At 43.2% G+C, this 18369-nt stretch overlaps 1 protein-coding gene across 1 annotated transcript in view; it reads right to left on the bottom strand.

The window, feature by feature from the left end:
• Positions 1 to 4633, bottom strand: part of LOC138301046 (caspase-6-like) — a 108249-nt gene extending 103616 nt beyond the window's left edge. The window contains exon 1 of the mRNA XM_069241087.1: positions 4517 to 4633. Within this exon, the coding sequence (XP_069097188.1) occupies positions 4517 to 4550 (34 nt within the window). The 5' untranslated portion in view covers positions 4551 to 4633. The remainder of the gene's footprint in view (positions 1 to 4516) is intronic.
• Positions 4634 to 18369: the final 13736 nt, after the last annotated feature.

Below are 18369 nucleotides of genomic sequence, written 5' to 3'. Positions count from 1 at the left end.
TGTTTGAATCCTGCCACTGCTAAGTTAGCCTTTCACCCTTCCAAAACTCAGTACTCTGAAATTGTGCAATAAAATCCTATTTATTACAGTGCTCAAGATCCTTTGGTGTGCAGTACAAAGTGTTATATAAGAAAGGCAAAACTGCAAAAATTCTTACAGAATTGGCTCACTGAGAACCTGGTGTGTGAGAAAGTGTGCCTTTTTTCACGCAACGTTGCAAAATTTCATAATAATTTGTCATAATTATGCTTTAGCACAAAATTTAGTTTGCTTGTCTGTCCTATGACTTTTTCAATCTAGTTCATACCTCACTTAAAAACATGCACAATACCAGCAACAGACTGGTTTGAGCAGAACTGCCTCTACCAAAACATTATGTAAAATCTCATAATGCAAAATGTTGACATTTTTTTCAAATTTCATGTAACGCAAAATTTTAGAATTTAGCGAGTTTCACTGTGCATAAATACATTTCACTCAGGCCTACTGGCAGTGTCTGCCTTTCTGTGTCCTCCTAAGTTTCTTATTAAGTATAGGGAGAGTGGCTGAAATAAAATGATTGAGCTTTTCATAGGATTTGCTTTTATTGAGCTGATGTAGCTTGGCCATTTACAGCTCAGTAGATGATAGGACCAGTTTTAAGTTGTATTTTGGAAACAGTGTTTAACCATGGAAAGTCTCTCAAGGTGATTGTGATGTATTCTCATGTTTAAAGTAGCTTAATTTAATCCTGCATTTCACATGCTTTGGGGTTGGACACTGATTAAACTGATTTTTAGTTTCATTGTCCTTGGCACATTCTATCCACTTGGTAACAGGGGGTGATCACGTTACTTGTTAGTGATGTGTCCCATCTCTAGAGCTTTACTGCGGCCCAAGCTCCCACCCATAAAGGGGACAACATCCGTTTCAAAAAGATGCAAGCATGTTTCAAATATTGTGTTGGAGGACAATTCCTAACATGAGTCTAACAAGCATTTCATTATAATGCCAACTTTGTCACACAAAACTATGCTGGATTGGTAAAATAATGCCACATGGGTTCTTAAATTATAGCTAACAGGGTTCAATAAAAAGAAAGTACGGTGAAGAAGGCATACATTTAACTGAATGAACATTCAGTGTTTGCCAGTGAAATGCCGTGAGAAGCCTAAAAGGTTGGTTCCAGGGCATGCAATATCCCTCATTAAATTCAAGTTAAAAACCTGCAGAAGAAGCATCCAAGAGCAACTGAAGGCTACTGGCACCTGCGCAAAGGCTCCTTATCCTATTGGATCCTGTTCTCTTGACACAAGCAAATACTGTTAACAATGAATATTGATAATAAAACAGTATTCAAATTATTTATACAACTTTAGAGAAATTTGTAAGGTTAGTAACAAGCCTGATAAACTGCTGGACAGGCTGAATAAAAGGAATGATTCAAAGTGGATATGGATGGATATCCGTGAACACTCTGATCAGTTAAATGCTGAATCCCAAGTATGGAAATTAATTGAATAAAACAGATCCCTGAGAGGAGGATCTAAACTTACAGTATGGCAGGCAATCCACGGGGTTAGTGGAGGCCAACATCTCCGCCATCCCATCAGAAGACCACCCACCTTTTTCCTATCCTCCAGGGTAAACAAAGGTACAAGGTGGTTTGAGTCAGTGGTGAGGCAAGACCAAACAGCCACCTAAAAAGGCTGTAGGGCATGGCAAAGCTAGACCAGGTGTTCCAACAGGAGCCATTGCATCACTCTTCCAAGTGGCAAATGTGGCCCCATTGCCAGAGAGGGCAGCCAAAAAACTGTCTATTTTACGATAGTGGGAACATCATAAACCTGACCCTGACCACCTAAACAGTCCTACAAGTAGTAAAGGGTTCCCTGGTGGAGTGTGGAGTCATAAATGTCCCTTTAACAACAGCAGCACCAATCCTAGCTGTGGTTCTGATCATAACTATGGCCACATTCTACTTTAAAGGGGGAAGGGTTCTCTCATTCTCTCTTCCAAAATGAGACATGTGAAAAACTGCCCTGCCATTAGGCAAGAGCTGTTTGTGCAACATAGGCTTTGTGCAGGTGCAAAACTATAAACCTCTCATCAGAGGTGTCTCATATCATGTTTTTAGGTCTACTGCATGTTCTCAATTCTTTAAAAGAGTACAACAAGAAGAAACTACAGAGTTTGCGTTGACTCTGTGCTCTTCAGCTGTTGGCTTGAATACGTTTTTCCTGCTTTGATTGCTTGGGTGGGGAGTCCACCAAGACAATGGTGTTTCAATGATGGTTTGAAAATCCCATTTGTGTTCCCTCTAGGTTTTGATAATGGGCCATCAAGTAGCCATTTTATTAGACTGCAGATCTGACCTGACTCATAGATTCTAAGACCCAGTGTGTGTGTTCTTTGATGAGTTCCGTTGCTAATGTGGCACTTTAAGTGCTGATTTATTGTGTTTTTTTCTTTGGAAAGTGCTTGCTGCTTGGGTGCCTTAGCCTATCAAAAAGAAACTGTCCTAGTAACTAATTACCCTTGCACATTGACTTGTTTTACATGAGAACATGTTGTTAAACCTGCAGCTTTTTTTGTTTGTAACGTAAGGACGTGTACATAGTGTTTCTTGAAAAGGCAAAGAAAATACCAGCTCATTATCAAAAGTATTTCCCAGGAAACAATATGCTGTGTATCTCTTAAGATCACCACTTACAACACAAAGTAGTCTTTTGACTCATTTTAATAACACTCCTCTTTGAGTGACTTAACTCTTGTAAGTATTCTATTCAGCAAAACGACTCTGTGCCCAGCTTCCATAGTGGTGCGGCCCAAGATGTTTTTTCATGGGGTTTTCTTTCTAGGACAGCTGGGGGCAACACACAAAAAATTGCCTAATTATTGCCACCTGAACAAAAAACTGGATGTATTGTCCCTTGCTACGCTTCTTCCAAATGTGATCACTCATTTCTGTTTGCTGTGCGTGTATATAAACATTCAGCACAAAACAGTACAATAGAAACAAGATACTGGCATAAGTAGTAAGTCATACAACTGCAAACAGTATTTTCTCACAATAACCATTTTGAGGTGTATTTCAGGGTAAGGTGACGAGGCAACTAAGTGACAAAGCAGGGCGAGCTATTGCAGGCTCATGCCAGATGCCTGGGTTTGACTCAGCTCTAGGTCCCTGGAACTAGGAGAGCTTTCACGAGGCTTCTGCCTGCCACCCACACTCTAACCTCCTGTGCCAAGAATTAAAGTTAAACATTAATATTTGATGTAAAACAAAGTGATAGCTATCTAGTGGTAGAATTACACATTGTGAAGCCAGAAAACCTGGGCATTGATCCCAGCTTCCTCACTTGACCAAAGTGTGTGGTTTGTGATCAAAGTCATTTTTCTCATTTTACCATGCCATCTATTTCTTCATAACTGCGCATGAGAGCATCTTGAGAGTAGGTGAATTTGCTACGTGAGCTGTACAAAAACATCTCTTGTGTTGATTTAATAGGCTGTAATGTTGCTTCATATGTAATAAGAATCTAGCCCATACCTAGGATGCACCGGACAAGAGACCTGCCTCTTACTTCGCTAATGGCACTGTTGTCGGAGCGAGGGGTCATGAATGTTTAAAAACTTTCACTTTCAATAAACGCCTCTAATGCAGTGGTACCATCAAGTGTACTAAGGGGAGACGCTTCCATGTGTTAAAGAAATTTACCTTTTTGAATTTTGAAGAGATCTTATTATTACATGATGTTTGTTGCATTATTTTGTATGCAGTGCATTTTCATGGCTCGGCTTGTGCACAGGCTCTTAAGAGCCAAGCCAAACCCTTGGCTCAGCTCCATTTTAATATATCGGATGGTCCACCTCTATGGGTTAATAATGGCTGACACTGCTATACAAATGCAATGGACAAAACAGCATACGAAATTCTAGGTGGTCATACACCCTCTTCCAGCACTGATAAAATAATAACTACTTTTCACTGCAAAATAGTTGACATAGCGCTACAAAGTCGCCTGCAGTACAAACAAATTAGATTAAAGGAATAAACATGCTGCCTCCTTTTGTAACGGAGAATGCTTAAAATATGACAGGAGGGAAAAACACTTGAAAAAAAGGCTCAAACATGCCTTTACCCAAAGACTCCCTGCATGCTCCGCCCTTGCCTGCCAGAGACAATCCTAGTTTCACTTTTTGACAATACTGTGTGATCTTGGCCATTGAGTATGAAGCTTGGCCTGCTTTCTTCAGATCCCCGGATGCTTTCATATCTGATAAATGACAAACTGTGCATTTGGGCTCACAGTATAAACTCGTGCACACAGTGCTGTGCACAGATTGTGCAACCACGTACAACAGGCTGTTGCTCACCAAGTGTAAAGCGAGGATAGGTGCACTTCTTACAGAAGTTAACCAACAGCTACATTCCAAAACCTTACTTTACTCAGGATGATCCAAAGATTGGTGGGGGTGACAGGGATCAAATCCTGAGCGCTGACAACACTATAAGCCCTCGGTTCGCACTTACCTTCGGATAACCGATTCTGTGCGTGTTCTGCCATGGCTGGGGCTGTGCTGGAACTGGAAAACAATAACTCCGGGAACCCTCAAATAGGGAAACTGAGTAGGTGGCGTTAAAGGGGGCGGTCCAGGGAGCAAGGCAGCAAGGGGGCGGAGTCAGGTAAGGCAGAGTCAGAAGGTGTGCTTTCAGTGCAGCCAGTTTAACGTCTAATGTCTGCAAGTATATATGGATTATTATAATCTCTGCGTCAAAAGAAATTGACAATTAGAAAGACAATATTAAAGCTGTACTAGCATATTTTGTCTCGTCTTTACCACATTTTACAAACCTCATCACTTCACTTAACAAAAAAAAAAAAAAAATCTGTTGGAAACGAAATCAAGAATGTTGATGGAACAAACGAATTAGACTTTTTACAGGAAATCCCAAACATTACATTTCTTATCATTGTGATCTTTATGTTCCAGTGCCTTGCCAGCTATGTAATTAGCACCATGCCCTCCCTGGAGTAATTTTCTGGTTTGAATTTAGTTAGGAAATGGCCATTGCCGCACGACCACCAAGTTGCTTACTCTTGTGGTGTAAAGTGGTTCCTAATAGGAGTTAATGTGTTGTTCATATGTCTGAAAACCCGTTCACATTCTGCTGTGGCGATAGCAGTGTATTTTGGGGGTGGTGATTAGTGGGATCATTTCATCTGGTACACGCTTCTCGCCATTGTCCTTATACTCCCGAAAACCCGGAACAAACCTTTATCACAGAGTGCAAACACTTCATTTTCCCTCTACATAACACCATGCTTTCTGGCCAGCATTCTGCGGCACACAGGAAGAGGAAAAGGGCTCTTTTGTTTGTTTTTGTGCAGGAAGGCTTACCAACGCTCTGAGTTAAGCAGACAATATTTTTACCATTATTCATGGATTTAGATTTCTATTTTAAAATCTCCAAACCAAGTAACATGTCAGATGGTTTAGGCTTGTCCTACAAAGTGGAAGATTCTATGAAACGGGAGGCAGCTGACCAGAAGAAAGTAAGAGTCAAGGAAGGCGAAAAGTCAAGACTGGGAGGAATGTGGGTAATGTGATAAGGGCAGCGTGAGAGTTGTGACATAAGGAGTAGGAAGAGCAGTGGAAGGTGAAAGGAACAGGTCTTGAAAGCGAAAAGAGAGGCGGCAGCTACAGCGTTAGGGTTCCATTGTATACCCTATTTCATAAAGTGCAGAATCAACTAAACTTGGCAGCCAGGCAGGTTTCTCTAAATGCAGAGAGACTAGCGGACTGGGTCCATCAAAGCTCCTTTGGGAGTCTAGAAACTGTGTGTTACAAATGCAACTGAAGGCAGTACACGAGGGTAGCTGAACAAGCACTGGCAAAGCCAATAGATCTTCCATATATGAGAGTCCTTAGCTCTGTCAATGTATCTTAGCTATGTTGTACAGCAGCACGGCCGCAGTGCAACATGGTTAAGAATATGAAAAATAAGCATTATGACGTGACCAGCACTGGCTGTGCCTTAGCTCTGTTTTTTCTGCATTGAGGGAGGAGAGCAAACACAAATGATTTGAGAGGAGGGGCGAGCAACAACAACACAAGGGGAGAGGGAGGCTAGGCAAGCAACAAGGGTGGGAGGGCAAACAACAACAATGGACAGGGAAGTAAGGCAAGCAACAATAATGGGAGTAGGGCAAACAACAACAATGAGACACGGCATGGTGCAAGCAACAATGCAAGACGCTGTAAGCAAAGACAACAAGGAAGCAATGATGATTGTGGAAGCGAAAAATGTACCTCAATCTGAGCGCAAGCAGCAGAGGACAAAAATAAAGCAATTCATCAGTAATTGGGCCATGCTCCAGGGAAGGGCAAACATACAAAGAGAAACTAAATCCGGCTCACACTTACCAATGAGAAGCAGGAAAATGAGAATGACAATTAGACCAACCAATGGTAAGTAATGGGCGGGCTCCAAGCCCATTTAGTTAACAAAATGTCTTGCAAGCAACACGCAGGCACTGTCTCAGGTGAGACCTAAAAACGACTAGACTAGACTAATCCACCATCAATTTTCCAGTTTTGGTGAATATGATCTCTGTACTATACTCACCTAATGAATATGCCGGGGCCACATGCACACAGGTTCAAGCTTATCAATAGGTCCTCATAGTTGCAGCACTGTGAGAGATTTGAAATATCCTGTGAGTGAAACTGAATTTATAAAAGTGCACATCTCAAAACTTGAAAATTTGAATGTCTTTTGGATATTTATTTCCCTACCTTTAAAGGTGATCAGCATAAATATTATGCAGTTAAGAGGGCAGCTATGTTACACTAGAGAAGACCATGACCTTTGTGCTGTGCCACATCTGGCTTGGTGTAACTGAATGTGACCCGCGGAGGTGAGTAATAGCAGCTAATGCCATTGAGAATAAGAAATGGACTGCACATGAGGCAGATCATTCTCACAGAAATACATTTCTTTATGTAAATGCAGAAAATGGGTAATTTGTGCTCTTGTGTCTGTCCATCTGCACAACCACTGGCATGATTTGTGTTCTTTCGTTTTTCAAAAAGTGCATAGATTTTGCCTTGAACTATTGTAAAATGAAATTTTCCCCATGTAAAGTCGATATGTTTGCTTGAAAATCAACACTACAGGGTTTAGTACATGTATGACACATTATCGTTCATTTATCACTGGGAAAGTGGTGTGCCTACTAAACAGAAGAGTATAGAATGACTAGTATATACAGGCGTTGACAAAAATAATCCCTCAGTACATTTAACAGAATACCTGTTACCTTACAGCACAAGGCATTCTGCAACCCTTAAAGTGTCAAGTGACTGCTGCTTTCTGGGCCCCTATTAGAGCTAGACAGTTTGGTTCTGATGTACCAGGCGTTGTTCCACGTACATAATATGTTTTGTGAAGACCAACTGATAAACTCAGTATCCATCAGATGTACTGTAAACCACAAGCACACAATAGAGTGGCCACTTAACTGCAATTCACATTAAAATGGTGAAAAGCCACTTAGTGTCATGTAGAGTTACATCAGTGTTTAATTTGTAAATAAAAACGTGCCGTGCCCAAAGAACTCCTCTTAAACACGCAGCTGCTGCAATTAAATGTGAGAGCACAGAATACTGAGGCAGCTTAATCCTGAAGCCATCTCGGGTATCTTTTATGCATTTACTTCCACTCCCTGTCCCTTCAACTCACTCTTGCAGCTTTCTGCTTTCTCCCCTTGTGACGCTGTTTCGTTTTTCCCTTCCACCATTTTTCTCACGTGTCTTCTGCTCGCAGTAAATGCTTGAGGCACAAAAAGAAGCCCCGCCCACCAAAAATAAATGCTGCTGCCCCGCCCCGGAAACAACGAGCACAAATTAAGCACTGAGTTACATCCGACAGGTAGGGATAAAGGGGAGAAATAAGCTGCGTATCTCTCCCTGGAGCACCAGACATTTCCTCCCTATAAAACAGTCACGGTGCCCTACCCATTTGACTGGTGAGAAACGTACTGGTTAGTGTTATAGGCCACAACGTCCGGGAACGAAAGTATGCTGTGATTGCAGCTTTCTGTCCACGCATTTCCGGGACTGCAAAATAAACAGCGCGAGGAAATTCCCCCGACCTGACTGATTAACTTCAAAGAGTTACTGTTTGCCTGTGGCGCTTTTTAACGTGTGACAGGTGAAAGATGCGCCGGCCCCAACCTCCATTTGTTAATAAACCCAGCCGCCATATTTTGCATTCTCAAGCAGTGTGTATTTTATGACTGGTGGCCGTGGGCGGTTTGCTTTCCAGCCTACACCCTTTCACATTATATTGTGGGTGGAATGCTTACATAGTACAGCAAAAACACTTTCATTTTCTGTCACATTCACTTTCACTTTCTGTTACAGTTGGATGCACAGTCACTGAAAGCCTCGGGTGCTGTGTCTGCTAAGTAAAGAACGATCTAATTGCTTGATGTAAGGGATAGGCATTAGGGATAAACAATATGCCCCTTATTTAACAAAAATACTGTCGACCCTAAGAACTTTCTTTTGATTGCTACTCAAACGACCACCTTCACAAAGACTGAGAACCCCTATCTCAAATGCTTGCTTCACAACTACAGGTCAGCTGCCTCGACTTGCAGATGTGATAAAATCACATTATCAGGATGTAATGCCCCTCACTGAAATGTGGCTAAACAAGGCACTCCAACCTGTTCAAGATCTCCTCGCCTTGTCTGGTTGAGAACCTGCTCCTGTTGACAAAGAAGGAAAACGAGGAGACGAGGGCAGTTATTCACAGATCTTCCAAACAATGTAAAAGACTAAAAACAACTAATCATCTACAATCCAATTCTTACCTGGGAAAGTAAAGATATTCGAAATTAATTTGAAAGTACTTCACATCATCTACCAGCCGTCGGTAAAAAAACAACCAAATTATAGAATTAATTGTGGAAAAAGCAGCTCCACTGCAACCAACATTTTCCAGAGTGACTTCAGTCTCCACTGAGGAGATAATCAGAATGCTGCAGCCTCACAACTGGCAGCCTTCCTACTTGACTGTGACCTAGAACAATCCTCTTTAATCCCTGCACAAATGAAAAGCAATACACTTGACCTCATGATCTCAAAAAAAGGACTAGTGGAGACTGCCTGTCTCATTCCTTCGAGAAATCAGACCACTCCCCAATGCCCTTCGTCCTAAATCATTGTCTTGGGCGAAACAAAACAACCAAAGGTATGGTTCAGCTATTTTAATAACATCATATTCTCTATCCTGGAAAACTAGATTTCCCCCAAACTGCTGAGGATCTATCCATTCTTGGCCTCCCTGAAACTCCTTGTTGGCCTCCCTGAACACAGTCATGATGAAGGTTGCGATGAACTCACACCCTTAAAAATCCACAAAAAGCTTATGAAGAGCAAGTCTACAAAGTAGTTCTACAAAAAACCTTTGCAAAAACTGAAAAAACTGTAACGAACTAACCTCTTATTGAGAAACAAAATCCTCAAAACAGGATCCACTGAGTATACATGACAAACATAAAGAGCACAAAAGACATAACATGGAAACCAAAGCGACCTTCATCAGATCAGAAACTGACTCAACAAAGAACTGCTCAAGAATGCTTTTTGGCTTTGCCAAACATCTAACCAGCCAATGGGCTGCCCCAGACATCCCAAAGAACAAGGACTCGTTCGGAAAATTCTTTAAATTCTTTAACAACAAAATTAAAATGGTCAAGCTTTCTCTAAAAAAATCTGATAATCTACTAACCGAACCGCTGACATTCAAACCACAGTAAAATGCTCCTCTTTTAAAGAAATAACTCAGTCTGATGTAGTAGTTAGATTTGATGGCCTCAAGCCATCTGAACATGTTACTGACCTTTCTGGGCCCAAATCGTCAAAGACGAAAAAATAAGTTTCTCCCGCATTACCCCCATTTGACAAATGAAATCAACGCCTCTCTGTCACAAGAAATAGTACCTGTCTGTCTCAAAATTGGGCAGATCCTCTATTCTAAAAAAATATAATGTAGAGCCTGAAGATCTGAACAACGTCAAGCCCACCCCTTATCAGAGATCATCTGTTGAAAGTTCACCTTGTTCTCATTTTAGCATGCGGCTCTCATGGGACAAGACTGTAGGGTAAGTCGCTTATTCTATGCAATAGCCTGGGAGCATACAGGAGGATGTTTTGCATCAGGGAAAGGGCACTGTGTGCAACAGACATTGCTTCCAGGCCTCCTATTTTGTAGAATAGCACTGCCTTGTGAACAGAGAAACTGTATACAAATCATTGCCTTTTAATGTGAGTAGCTGTATTGTGCAGACCGGCTTGATCACGCCCTGATTAAAACAAGTATTGCAAGAGTGTAGGCACATCACGTCTGCCGTCTTGAAAACCTCAAGCATTGAAGAAACCAAGCCCTCCTGATACTGGTTATTACTGAGTGGTGAGGAGGGCGGCTATTGTTTCCTGAGGGGGAGCTTGAACAAGAGCCTAGTTCATCCTGGAAGCCGATTCATGAGGGAGAACAGCATCTTGTAGCACTCAGAGACGGATACCGCTGAATCCTTGCGGTAAGGAGAAAACAGAGGTAAGAGTTGAAAGATTTTCAGGCTCACTGGAATCACGGTAGGAGAAAATGCTTTATGTTTATTTATTGGAAAGAAAAACACTATCAAAGCCTTGAACAACAGCACCAGAAGAAGAATTCAGGTGTAATGAGTAAATTATGAAATATTGCTGTGACACACAAAAGCGGAATAAGGTGATGCTTGGGGTCATGATATCTCGAAGAAAAATAAAATGTCAGAACTACAGTGTGCACCCAGAAAAAGGGAGGCCAATCGTTAGTTCCCTCTCAGAGACTAGGGGAGGGACAGATAATTGTGTAAAAGCGGTATTTCATCACACACACGATGTTGCACTTAGCATTTTAGACAAAGGCAAATTGTGCCTCCTGGTACTTCTTGAGTTGTCATTTGACACACTCAGCCATGCCTCCTAGTAAAGAATCCTGGAAGAATGGGTAGCTCTTCCAGGCACAGTTCGAAAGTTTGAATCATATCTTATCAACCATTCACAAAACATAAAACTGTCAAATTCTATCTGAAGCCCCACAGCACTCCATTCTCAGACCTGCCAACTCCACCAAAAATCTCAGTGTGAGGAGAGGGCGGAGCCATGGAGGGGGCGTGGCCTCGTGCTGAGAAACACCTAAGAGGCACTTTTGCCACCACCCAGCCCCAATCCCCTTCCTCAAAAAAAACAAACAAGCTTGCTGAGGCTGTTGTCAATGTCCTGGGATGTTTTCACATCCATTAATGGACATCAGCAGTTACAAGCCTCAGAAAACGAGCTGAAAACCTCTGTATACAGTGTTTTTCACCCCGTTTTCCATTCCACAGTGTGCTATTGGCTTCTCACTGGGAGATTGTGTGACGGGAGCCAATATCGTGTGTCACACAGTGACACCGTGTGAGTTTGCAGATCTGCACGATTCAGCTTATATATGGAACCCCTGACCTGGCAGGTAAGTCAAACATCTTATTCCACTTATTTGTTTGTTAAATTCCTCATCACCTTAAAACTGAATTACCAATTAGGAGCCCTTCATGCACAATATCATAAGGCTGGCAAGGTAGATATGGAGCTTCTGAAAACGTCCATGTTGCGCCGCGGCGGCCCGCGGCGCTTCCCGGCCGGGCCACGGGTGAAAGCCGCAGGCTGTGTTAAAGGTCGCGGGGTCCGCGGCTGCTCTTTTCTCCAGCCGCGCGCTGCTTTCTTGATGCGGCGAGGCCGGAGGCCCAGAATTTGGCATCGGTCCTCGTCCCGCACAGCGAGTGGCGCGAATGTTGTCGTGGGGTGTCTGCGCCCCCCCCCCCAGCATCACACTTACCGGGTACCCATTTTCAGGGCCTTCCTTTTCCTCCTGCATGGTTCTTGAGCCATGCCTTCTCCTTCCCAGCATACCTTGCACCTCCCTTTTCCCTGCATGCATCTGTTCCCTTTTTTACTATGGTGTATTTTCCTATCTATTGCTATAGCCCTTCCCAATCCAAAATGGTGGTGTTACTTCTTCCTGTCCATCCCTTCCTGTGTAGGGATATATAAGGGGAATAATTTCGTCTTCTCATTTCGTTGCAACACTTCTGCTGTGGTGGTCACGCTCCAGCTGGTCTACGCTTGGACGCCAGTTGTTCCTGCTTTTTTTTCTTCTGCCTTCCAGTATTTCAAGGCTCCTGAGTGCTAATTCCTTGTGTCCTCCTTCTGTTCCAGGGAGTTCCCGTTGGAGGTTTTTTCCCCTTTGGGTTTTTCCTCTGGGACTCCTTCTGGAGCGCACGGAGTGTGGTGGCGTACTATTGTCAACAGCACCGTGGCTACCGGAAGGGGTCGCCCCTACCTCGGTCAGAGCAGGACTTGCAGGAACCGGGGCCGCACACCATCCCTCTCCGATACAGACGGTAAGCCCAGGGTGAATCGTGACAGATTGCAACACCCAAAACTTCAGTCGCTGACCAAAACCATGGAGAATCCCGTGATGAGTACGGAACCAACAAGTCAAACATTGCTCCTGACTATCCAACAACAAGCCCAAGAACTCCAACAGCTACAAACCGAAAATACGGCTTTCCGACAAGCCCTAGCCGCTAGAGCCACTGATGTCCCTACTATCTCTGCAACCACACCTCGCTTCTCTGGGGATCCTAACAAATTGCGAGAATTCCTAGATGCCTTGACAGTCTATTTCGCATTCCGTCCTTCATAGTTCATGCAAGATAAAACTAAGGTCGGATATTTGATCAGCGCTCTATCTGGTCCGGCCTTAGCCTGGGCAACCCCCTTGGTGACAGGCAATGATCCCAGCCTGTCTAACTATTAAGCCTTTATCGCTGCCTTTAAACAAATTTTTGAGCGTCCTGAACTTGAATCTTCGGCAGAAGAAGCTCTATGCGATATTCAACAAGGAAGTCAGGATGTTCTACAATACATCACGCGGTTTAGACAATTGGCAGCTGAGACTTCTTGGGTGGAGCGTACCTTGGTGACCCTGTTTCAAAGGGGTCTTCGGGATGACATCAAAGATGAACTAGTGCACTCCGCCAGAGTGGAGAATCTCAAGGGTTTAATGGATTTGACACTTGCAATAGAATATCGTCTAAATGAGCGAAGAGTGGGGAAGAAAAAGAATCGTATACCATCACACTCAATGACCTCCCGCGCCATTCCTCATCGTTCCGAGGAGACTCGTTCTGAACCTAAAGGGCCTACTGATGAGGAGCCTATGCAAATCGATATGGCGCGTGGGCCATTATCAACTAGTGAGCATGAAAACAGGCGACGAAAAGGACTTTGCCTTTACTGTGGTGCTTCTGGTCATCTACTCCGTACCTGTCCCATCCGCCCAGCCAAGCCCTTGGGAAATGCCAGCTCCCGTCCTCTGTGAGAAGGGTGAGGATGGGATATTCCGAGATACCTTCCATCTGTTCCTCCAGAGAAGAAATAACCGCTCTTTTCCTCTTACCCGTCACTTTGCAATTAACAGATGGCCATGAAGAAAGAGCACTGGCCTTGTTGGATTGTGGAGACAGTGGTATCTATCTAGACTAAACATGGGCCATGGAAAGACAGATTCCTCGGATACCCAAGGACGTACCAGAGCAAGTCCACATGGTGGATGGTTCCCTCCTAGCCTCGGGACCTGTCAGGCATACCACTCCTACGTTGTGTCTGCATTTCGGGAAACATCAAGAAAACATTTCCTTCAACTTGATATCCTCACCGCATCACGTAATGATTCTGGGGATTCCATGGCTAACCCGGCATAATCCCTACATTAATTGGGAAACTAGAACCATTTCTCTTTCCTCCCACTTTTGCCAACATAATTGTTATTTAGCAGGAACCTATTGGTCCCCGAAGAGTATCTTACTAACACCACCTAAAGTGGGATGTTCCATCAACGTTCTACAAGGAGTACCCAGACATTATCTGGAATATGCCGATGTATTCCAGAAACCAGAAAGGCCAGTACTGCAACCTCATAGGGAATACGATTGCGCCATTCCTCTGAAATCAGACGCCGTCGTTCCTTTTGGGCGAATGTATTCTCTAACCGAGCCTGAGAAAAAGATCCTCAAGGAATATCTAGAGGAAAATGTACAAAGTGGTCTGATTGCCCCTTTCTCTTCACCTGCAGGGGCTCCCCTCTTTTTCGTACCAAAGAAGACAAAAGACTTACATCCTTGTATAGACTTTCGCAGATTGAATAAAATCCCTACTAAGGACCGCTACCCTCTGCATCTTATTAAGGAAAGCCGTCAGAGGGGCTAAGAAATTCTCCAAGTTAGATCTTAGGGGCGCAAACCATCTTTTAAGGATAAAAGAAGGTGATGAATGGAAGACCGCCTTTAGAACACCTTTCGGCCATTATGAATATCGGGTGATGCCCTTTGGACTAACCAATGGTCCCTCCATCTTTCAGAGATTTATGGACGCTATTTTTCTCCTACACCAGACAGTGGTCGTCTATCATGAATGATACTGCAAGGACACACTCTGTCTTGACTTTCAAGATTCAATTGCTTAGAAATTATTATACACTTTAATATCAAACTGTGCATCAAGATTTCAATGCCTAGAAATGGTCGCAAACTCTGCCGATCTGAAACACAAGAGTTAAATGCCAAGAATGAATCACACACTCTGCTGCTGATTCAACCATCAGGATTTAAATGTCAAGATACGATCGCTCACTCTGCCGATCTGAGCTGCAAGGTATAATTGCCAAGAATGAATCGCGCACACTGCTGCTGATTCAACCATCAAACATCAAGGTTTAAATGCCAAGATACGATCGCGCACACTGCCGATCTGATCTGCAAGAGTTAAATGCCAAGAATGAATCGTGCCCACTGCTGCCGATTCAACCATCAAGGTTTAAATGCCAAGATACGATCGCGCACTCTGCTGATCTGAACTGCAAGAGTTAAATGCCAAGAAAACCACCGCACACGCGATTTAACCAAAAGGCCCAAAACTCGTACTTCTGAAAACGGAGTCGGGGCCTAACCCGACCTCCTCCTTACCGCCCTGCTTGACGATCACCAAGGAAATGAGGACAGGGCCTGGCAATCCTAGGTATGCCTCCGGAACAGGAGCTCAGGAAAATGCTGCTGCTCTGCACTGGGACCTCTGAATAGTGAGCACGTGGAGCAGGGCTGGGTCCTTTAAATAGACCCAGGCCCACCCACATGCCACACCTAGCCAGGCTGCAGGAAAGGATTCTAGAAAGGTTCAGAATAGGGACCACACCCTGACCACACCCTGTAATCCTGCAGCAAAGTCTTGAAAATGAGCAATACATTGCAAACAGCATTAATGACGTTTCAAGATGAATCTCTGCAATGCAAAAGGTTAACATAGTGCATTAACACATAATGCATGAATTATTACATTACATAAGGATTGGCTTTTTGCATTACATCACCCGTAGAGCGCGCACTGTCCTGATGTTGACACATCATGGTTATAATAAAAATACTGGACGTACTCCTTATCATAGAACCTCGTTAGTAGCAGACTGCAACTTATTCCGTAGGTTAGTGGAAGACTATGGTACGTAACTCCTTCCTCAACTGACGAAGGAATTTGTGTACACACAAGACAATCCCCTGCATCCATTGTCTCAACATACTCACTCAACAAACAATAGAAGACGTTAGAAGAAAGGTCTCCTTGAGCATTAGTATAATCATGCAAATATATCTCATCTAGCTTAAACTTCTCCAAAACCGTTAGTGTAGTAGTTTCAGAAGCAGAAGTATGATTGGCTCCTTTCACATCAAGAACAAACATTCCCAGAATCACCACTATAAACAAAATTCCACACATAATTGCCAATCCAATACTCATATATTTACAGCGCCTAGCATCCCTGACTTGATTATTTAACTCAGCCATGATCTGTAAAGAATCATGAAGCAGAAGTAACTTTAGAAAAGTGCAGCAAAAAATCAAAAATTGAAAATTCTTCTTTTAACAGTTCAGTTTCACATCCAGGAACTCCTTTTCCTTTGTCAAAATCGATTAGCAGCTTGTCACATCCGGTTTTCAATGTCAAATCAGGTTATCAATGCCTCTTCCAGTTTATTTTCAATAGTCTCTTTTCTCAAAATATTTTCAAATTGGTTCAACAGTTCAGTTCCTAAATCACCTTCAGGTTACATCAAAATACTGACTCAGAATTTCCCTATCAAAACAAAAGGACATAAACTCGTGCTGCATTCATTAGCAGTTGCATACGCCCAATTCAGGACCTGCGTATCTTTGACTTGCTATTCTCTTCCTCTTCAACTTTCGATCGCCACTTAATTCACCACCACTTAATTCTTCCTTTCTTGTAGTATCTACCTCTTCCTCTATTGTTTCATTTATGACCACTTCCTTTATTTTCTCCACTTGCGATTCAGGCCAATCATCTTCTTTTCTCGATCCTTCTGTCAATATTCTTTTCAAGATCGGACTCTTCTCCTTCTCTTTCTCTGTGGTGTTTTCTCTTGATGGACCTGCAACAGGCTCAGGAGGAGTCGGATCCCTTTGAGTTTGATCCGTCTCAACTCCCTCCCCTTCTTGGTCTGGCACTTGCTCTGTTTGTGTCTCAGCACCGTCTGCTTCTGGGAGAACCCCCACTGTGCTGGGCTCTCCTGCTGTATCCGTCAAGATTGATTCTTCTGCACCCTCCTGTAATTATTCACTTTTGTCTGTTACAGGGGTGATTGAACCATCTTCCACAAGCTCTTGTTCAACGGCAACCTGTTTCACCATTGTTGGTGCTCTCAACAACGCTCCTTCATGATCCAGTGGACATGCCACTTTCTTTGTGTGACTTGCGTGAATACAGTTCGGGAGTCCTGCACATTTCACAGCTGTCGTATTGGTTAGAATCACCTGGTGAGGCCCTCTCCAACGTGGCTCCAAACACGTCTTGCAAACATGTTTTCAGACAAGGACCCAGTTGCTGGCTCCCAGGTTGTGCCCTGGATCGTGAATTGGTGGCAGTGTGGTGGCTTCCACCTGCTGAGAGAAAGAGCGAACCACATCAGCCAGGCCCTTGCAGTAGTCCAACACCATATCATCTGTAATATTTACAAGTGCATTGGCTGGAACTGCTAGCAATCTCCTTGCTCTGCCCATAAGAATCTCGTGGGGTGACAGTCCTGTCTTCTTGTCAGGTGTATTTCTCATTGACATCAATACCAAAGGCAATGCATCTAGCCATTTCAGATTCGTAGCTTCACACATCTTAGCAATTCTTGATTTCAAGGTCTCATTCATCTGCTCCACTAGTCCTGAAGCTTCAGGGCGGTAGCTACAATGCAACTTCTGCTCAATGTTTAGTGCTGCACACAAAAGTTTGATCTCCTCATTATTGAAGTGCATTCTCCTATCTGATTCTAAAGAGATCAGAAATCCGAAATGTGGTATCAACTCTCTAAGTAACAACTTTGCTACTGTGAGGCTATCATTTCTTCTTGGGAGGTACGCTTCTATCCAGTGACTGAAAATGCACACAATCACCACATATTTCAAACCTCCACATGTAGGCATTTCAATGAAATCCAATTGCATTCTGCTGAATGAACCTCCTGCTCTTTCAATGTGGCTCAAATTCACCACTGTCCCTTTCCCTGCATTCAGTTGTTGACAAATAATGCAGCGATGGCATACTGCTTCTGCCGCCTGTCTAAACTTGGGATTAAACCAATCAATTTTGAACAAACGAACCATGGCATCCCTCCCAATGTGTGCCTGACCAAGATAGTATCTTGCCATTTGTGACAGCAAACTATTTTGCCAAACCATCTGACCCTCTTCTGATACCCATAGCTCATCCTGTCTCTGAACACACTTCATCCTTAACCACCATCTCTTTTCTTCCTTGTCAACATTGCTTTGCAAGGTTTTCAATTCTTCCATGCTGTCAATCCCCTGTAATGCAAAACTTGTACATGTAGTGTCTTCTTCAGACATCAACTCCCACTTGTCTTTGAACGATATACAGTTCAATGTGCAAAACCTTGCAACTTGATCTGCATATCCATTTCCCAGTGACATGTAGTCCTGTGATTTTAGATGTGCACTGCATTTTACCACGGCAATTTCTTCTGGCAATTGTATTGCATACAGTAATTCCTTCATCCTGTCGCCATTCCTTACTGGTGAACTAGTAGAGGTCAGGAAACCTCTTTGTGACCACAATTGACCAAAATCATGAACAATTCCAAATCCATATTGGCTATCTGTGTAGATAGTGACTCTCAGTCTAGCAGATACATGGCATGCTCTAGT

This window comes from Pleurodeles waltl, chromosome 1_2 (assembly GCF_031143425.1).
Source record: "Pleurodeles waltl isolate 20211129_DDA chromosome 1_2, aPleWal1.hap1.20221129, whole genome shotgun sequence".
NCBI classification, from domain to species: Eukaryota; Metazoa; Chordata; class Amphibia; order Caudata; family Salamandridae; genus Pleurodeles; species Pleurodeles waltl.
This window is presented reverse-complemented; position numbering and strand designations above follow the sequence as displayed.